The sequence below is a fragment of the Nanorana parkeri genome, unplaced genomic scaffold (assembly GCF_000935625.1).
Source record: "Nanorana parkeri isolate BGI_ZX_2015 unplaced genomic scaffold, ASM93562v1 scaffold47, whole genome shotgun sequence".
Lineage (NCBI taxonomy): Eukaryota > Metazoa > Chordata > Amphibia > Anura > Dicroglossidae > Nanorana > Nanorana parkeri.
In genome coordinates, this window is record NW_017306315.1 from 2,720,473 (window position 1) to 2,727,418 (window position 6,946).

The 6,946-nt window shown below is 44.1% G+C and overlaps 1 protein-coding gene across 1 annotated transcript; it reads right to left on the reverse strand.

Annotated features, from left to right (window-relative positions):
* Positions 1-5,314: 5,314 nt before the first annotated feature.
* LOC108801445 (E3 ubiquitin/ISG15 ligase TRIM25-like) lies at positions 5,315-6,739 on the reverse strand. Its single transcript, XM_018573337.1, has one exon. It carries the CDS (start codon positions 6,737-6,739, stop codon positions 5,315-5,317), a length of 1,425 nt encoding a protein of 474 aa, XP_018428839.1.
* Between the last annotated feature and the right edge of the window lie 207 nt (positions 6,740-6,946).

The window sequence follows — 6,946 nt, forward strand, 5'->3', positions numbered from 1 at the left end:
TCATCGATGATATATTTTGTAAAAAAAAAAAATGTTTAAAAAATCTGTAAAAAAAAATAAAAATAAAAATCCCTGCGTTCTATAGTCAACCTAACTGGACGGGACAGCAATAGCTCTAGTGACACATACAGGCTTCCAGGGGTACTACACTGAAAAGAAAAAAACAATGAATGTATTCTTAACTTTTGAAGAATGATCGTACACTAGTCTTCATTTGCAGGAAAGCCGATAGTATTCTTAGGTTTTTGTTTTGTTGGATAACCTTTCAATTCATTTTTTTTTGGTTGGTTTTAAAGTAGATTTTAGACCAGCGGTTCTCAACCTGTGGGTATGCATAGCTAGATTCCCATTGGCTATTTCACTTTGCAACAGCAGCAGTGGGCAGGTGCGATAGCTAGTTTGCTATTGCAAAGTGAAATAGCCAATAGGAATCTAGCTATGCATTCCTATGGTGTTTTTTTTTGTTTTTTTTTAATCTGACGGCATACGCCAGTGGTTCTCAACCTCAGCCCTCTCCTAGCGCAGCAGTGTCAGTTCTCCCGCCAGATGTCGCTGCAGCAGCCGCGTCATCCCTAAATTGTACCGTTGGGGGGTCACCACAACTTGACAAATGTTACCAAGGGGTCCCGGCCCTAGAAAGGTTGAGAACCACTGTTTTAGAGAGAATATTGCAGTATTAAAATACTGTTATTAGAAAATCACTTAAAATAAATCAGCGTAACAAAAGATTCTGGGTTTATTTTTATTTAAGTAACATTTGTTTTTCCTTTTTTGTTTTAATTTTTGTTGCATTTTTTTAATATGTACTAATCATTACATCAAACACCAGCAATAACCCTGTTTATAAGTTTAATTTTTCAGGGGTGTGTGGAAACAGGTGACACAATATATTATAGAACATTTTATCTCAATTAAAAAAAAAAACTATCATTAAGAATATTATGAAACTAACATATTTTTGTCAGTTGCAAAATACAATAATAAATTAAAATAAAATTAAAAAAAGCTGTGAAATAATAAGAAACGTTTAAGGAGGTTATTTTTTTTCTCTCTGCCTTAATTTAGGCTACTTTATAGAAGAAGAAAAAAAAAAGTGAAATAAAAAAACATAAATGCCTGTAGATTTGGCATTCCGTATGCGTTGTCTGTTCTACTTGTCATATATATATTACACTGACATCTCGGTTTCATGGTATACTAAACTGCTGACCTATAATGTACATTAGGAAGAGCGACACATTTCTGTACGTTGTGTGATGATGTATGAAAAATTAAGGTAAAACCGATTTCAGCCCTGACGTATTCCCCGCGTTTACGAAAGTTGGGACTCTTGAAAATGATTAGTTGTTGACGCTGTACATCTGAATAAAGGAAATGTGCGCTTTGGATCTCTGAGGCTGTTTTTCTTTTAATTATTTTTGTGCTTTTTCGTGTGTGACCTTTTTTTTTTTTTATTATTATATTCTCGCAGCTTAATTTTTTTTCTTCTAAGTTATTCATGAGCGAAGATCTTCCAATGCAAAGTAAAGGGAACGATCTGTAAGTCCTATACCCCTATTAGATCACGTGACTGGCCAATTTAAAGCGCATTTTTAGCTTTAACATAGTCAGCAAGTACATAATACCGATGTGTTGTCAATGGTTTCCTGCGTCTTCCCTTCACAGGTGGCTGTACCCTTCTCCCCTGACATTTCTTTCATCTTGATGGATTCTATGTGTCATTGTCCTGGGACCCCCAACTATCAATATTCTGGGACCCCCAGGGGTCAATGTGACATTATTGCAGGACCCCAAGTGTCCCCCCCCCTCCCCAGTATATTTTTGTTTTGGGCCCCCCAACTGTCAGCGTAACATTGTTTCGAGAACTCCCCAAGTTTCAGTATGACATGGTTCCAGCCCCCCCTCAAGTGTCAGTGTTATGATGTTCTGGGATCCCCAAATTACATTGTATCAATGTTACAGGATCCCTGGGTCAGTGGGTCATTGTTAAGGGATCCCCAAGTGTCAGTGTGACATTGTTCCAGGACCCCCACGTGTCAGGGTGACATTGTTCCAGGACCCCCACGTGTCAGGGTGTCATTGTAATGGGATCCCCAAGTGTCAGTTTGAAATTGTTCTGCAACCCCCAAGTGTCAGGGTGTCATTGTTGTGGGATCCCCAAGTGTCAGGGTGTCATTGTTGTGGGATCCCCAAGTGTCAGGGTGTCATTGTTGTGGGATCCCCAAGTGTCAGGGTGTCATTGTTGTGGGATCCCCAAGTGTCAGCGTGTCATTGTTCTGGACCCCCAAGTGTCAGTGTGTCATTGTTCTGGGACCCCCAAGTGTCAGTGTGTCATTGTTCCAGGACCCCCAAGTGTCAGGGTGTCATTGTTCCAGGACCCCCAAGTGTCAGGGTGTCATTGTTCTGGAACCTCTAAATGTCAGGGTGTCATTGTGGGATCCCCAAGTGTCAGTGTGTCATTGTTCTGGGACCCCCAGTGTCAGGGTGTTATTGTTCTGGGACCCCCCATGTGTCAGGTTGTCATTGTTCTGGGACCCCCCAATTGACAGTGTTCTCGGATCCCCCAAGTGTCGTCATATGTTCACTCAGATGTCCGTGTGTCCATGCTCAGAGACAACTTAAGAGAAAGCCACTTTTCTGGGAGAAAATATTGCCGATCTGCCCCTTTAATCACACTAAAACCGAGTTTGCCCCTTTTACCTGAGCTCACCTTTTATTTTATTTTCTACATGTGTCAATGGTCATTCTTTCTGTTTATGGGAACAACGTCCAACTTTGAATGTCCTGGAGGGGAGAGAAGTCCTTCAATGGATGCTCTCTTGTCGTCTCTGGCTGGAGATATGAATGGAATGTGACAGGCCTTGTTCAGCAGTAAAAGCCTGGAAGGACAAGCTTCGGAATCTGTTCCCATATGGCGTCGGAGAAAGGCGAGCAGTGGCGGCGTCCGCCGCTGACATGCCTTCTAAGAAATCAAACCTATTATCAACACACTGCTAATGTACCGCAAGAGGCTGAAGGGCGCTGAGTTCCCCCGAGATACCCCAACTGAGAACAATAAAAGTGCATTTAACAGCCTTGTACTGGGAAACCCAGAAACAGCAAGACAAGGGAGCGCACACGGCCCGGGCACAAAGAGTGAACAAGACCTGAATAAAAAAAACAGACGGCGGAGAGAGCGCGAGCTAATAAATGAAGAAGAGTCTTCCATGTTCAGAGGCAATCGGCTGTACAATTATGTCCAAAAAGACCTTATAAGGAAATCGACAACTTTAACCATTATCAGAAAACATGCTATTTTTTTTTTCTATATCGGCTAGATGCTCTTAATCCGGCCCTGGTCAGCATGCGTTACCATGAAGGATTTTCCATCATGAGGTGTGATGCCATCTCCCAATACAGACCTGGGCTAGTCTAGGTCTAGGAACGTACGGAGTATCCCTGGCTGGCCAATCATTGCTGTGCTGTACCTGAGCAGCCCCCCCCTCATAATCACATCAGTCTAATTTTAGGCTGCATACGTTGATCCAATTTGCCTCGGCACTCTTCTCTACCATGAGGTTCTGCAATCAGAGTCTGATTAGACCATTAACCCCGGTGACGCGTCATCAGAGGGTCCGGGGGGAGAAGCCTCTTTCATCATCCAGACTGTCTGCGCGCCGCGGTGCTAACTACTACAAAGATGATAGAAGACTAAAAAAAGCAGCATAACTCCCAACTTTCTGAGATGAGACAGAGGGGCGCCTCCAGTGCCAGAGATTGTAGGAAAAGACATATGATTTGCACTTTACATCTCCCTGTCATTGCATGGGTTTCCTTCCACACTCCAGAGACATGCTGGTGGTTAACTGACCCCTATATGTATGCATGTGAACGTGCACTCTGTAAAGCACTGTGTAAACTGTTGGCGCTATATAAATGCCAATCATAATAACATCTCTTCCTGTATAAGCGTTTTCTGTCATTTTGTCCAGCTGGCTGGAGATCACCTTTAACCCACATTCCCAAAAACTAAATTCATCTTCAGTCACACTGATATAGGAAATAAGTCAGCAAATCATTCCGATAAATCATAAAATGCCTTTAATTCAGCCATAAAATCTCCACATTACAGATTCTAAGAGAAAATAAAAATATACATCGGATTCCAACAAGTCAAACATTCTGCCACAGAAAATGATGAAAGTGTATAAAAGGTAACAATTTTGTGATACATTGTGGATATATTATGATACAATATATCCATAATGTGCATGTATCTGTGTGTGTGTGTACAGTATATTCAAGCCCAGATTTACTCTCTCTGCTGCCCCAAGGCCAGGTTCCTCAATGCGCCCCCTACCCGCCAACCGGGGGGTAGGGATACGGATCGGGAAACAAGGATGAAAGGAGTGCACACAGCAAACCTAATATCATCCAGTCTATGGATGCTTCTACACTCTATATGTTTATTCTTACAGGAAACCCCAAATCACCGTCACCAAAACTATGTAGCAATTTTATTTTCTATTCCTGACATATTAACCAGAGAGAGAGAGGAGGGGGGAGAGAGAAGAGGAGGGGGGAGAGAGAAGAGGAGGGGGGAGAGAGAAGAGGGGGGAGAGAAAAAGGTGCAGGCTCTCCCTTTTTGTCATCCTCATCCTTGCTTTACTACTTAGTGAGTCTTCAGAAGTTCTTTCATTTCGCTGGCTGCATGCTGCTTCTTGGCCGGAAAATGAAGTAGTGAGATCTAGATGAGGAGGACAACCCTGGATAAACAATGTCAAGAGGGGCAGCTATTGTTTTTCTATTGCAGTCCAACTTTTTCTTCAGTTTGTTGGATACCCTAAGGCAGGGGAAGGCAACCATGGCACTCCAATTGTTGTGGAACTATGAGTCCCATAAGGCATTGCAAGACTTTGACAGCCACAGGCATGACTCCCTCAAGCAGAGGCATGGTGGGATTTGCGATTTCATCACAGCTGGAGTGCCGAGGTTGCCTGCCCTTGCCCTAAGGGCTCTAACGCTTCCTATCTAAATTAGAACGTTGTGTTTTCAGTAGACCTATAGACCGTGTAGGTGACCTCATGACTGAGGTGCTTTAGTCCAGATTCCATCACCTGTACATTTCATCAACTCTAATCTTCCATACTAAAGATATTCAACTTTAGTTCCATGTAACATCACCACCTCACAGGCTCAAAAGGAGTATTCCCATTGAAACAGGGGGAGTTATACAATATGGCCACCAGACATGGTCAAGTCTTGCAGTCATTGCATACATACTCTTGTCTGATATCTCGGATCAAACATACTTGGCGACAGGGTCTCTTCAAGGTTAAGTCTTGATTCTCAACCAGCCACGCTGTACCGAGAAGGCGGCGAAGAGGGGATCAGTAAAGTTGACCATAAAAGTATGTAAGTGTCTGACGGGGTCATCCAGTTTGTAAAAGGACAATCTTCCCGCCTCGTAGTCTAAGTAGATTCCTACCCTATGGCACGGGAAAAGATTGAGGAAATGCTTGACTTTTTGATCGTGGACCACAGAAATTTTTTTATCTCTCCAGCTCAAGCACCAGGATCTGTTGTTGCTTCCGAAGACCGACAGGGTTCCCTTGCGCTCCATACTGGGATAGCACACCCCCATCATCCATTCCCCCGTCTCGCTGGTCTGCACCTCCCAGTAATGTCGTCCGAATGAGAAAGCCCCTTTGCTTAGAACCTGGAGGCTCTTGAATCTGGTGGGGTGTTTTGGGCGACGCTGATTGATCTTTGACCACGAGACCGTTTTCTTATCACCGGAGAGATACACGTCGTTGGCGGCACTCTCTACGTCCAGCAGCAGGTCTGTAGAGCCTTGGGCCATCTTGACCGTTTGCATTATCTCGTTAAAAGATCTGTGCAACGCCACAGAGATCAGTCCTTCGTCAATCTCCTCCAGGTTGTAGATCAAGTTTTCTGTGTCTTTAGGCTCCAATTCTGCACTTGTTTTGGCCATGATTGCCAATGGATCTGATAAGTTGATGAGCTGCTCAATCTGCATTATGCTGCAGTAGAGCTCGTCTTGCTGGGTCTGTAGCTGATTGATGAGAAGGGTGAACGGGCGAGTGATTCTGTCTCCTTCTGCTGAAATCTCGCAAAGGAGCCTCTTCTCCAGCTCTTCCAGTTGTCTCCTGAGGTCGTTAAACAAGGCAACAACCCTTTCCGTGACCACAGCTGTCCTGTCCTGCACCTCTCCTCTCTGCTGTTTAAGTCTCAGGACTCTGTTGTCTATTCTATTTTGCCTTGAGTTCAGTCTCTCCAGGAGGTTTCTCAGATCTTTCTTCTTCTTCCCAGAAGCCACCTCCAGTAACTCCACCTGGTGACCCTTGTGCTGACCGGCAAAGCAACAGGACACACAGATACAGGCAGAGTCTTCATAGCAATAGTACTTCATGGCCTCCTTGTGAGTTGAGCATTTTAAGTCTCTTATCCCTCCCGGATTGGAGAGTGGGATGGTCAAGACGTGTTCGGGTGACTTGCTGTGGACCTGGAGATGTAAGAGGCACAGGGAGGCTTCACACAACAGACATGATTTGATGGCCGGCACAGCAGAGTAGATACAGTAGGTGCAGGGGACTGCTGGTTTTGATGGCTCGCTCTTTCTTTCCCATAAAGGCGGATTTTTGCGGACATAGCCGTTCGAGATACGTTGTGATCCCGCTGTATCGGGGACAATGTCCTCCACATCACTGTAGATCGGCTCGGACGCGTCGGCTACCATCATTTTTAGAATAGGTAAAGATGTTAGTGTAGCAATCTGCTCCTCACTAACAAACCAGCGAGGCAAGTTTTATGTATTTTGTCTTCAAGGGGAGGGGACACTTTGTAGGCCAAATTTGAATGCTGTCATATTTCTATCTAGATGTTTGGCCTGAAGCAAGCAGTTCAAGGAAAAAAAACAACATACCATGTATGCAAAACATTCGGG

Excerpts from the sequence above, each read along its gene's own strand:
- LOC108801445 (XM_018573337.1), bottom strand. The coding sequence starts at position 6,739 with ATGGTAGCCGACGCGTCCGAGCCGATCTACAGTGATGTGGAGGACATT.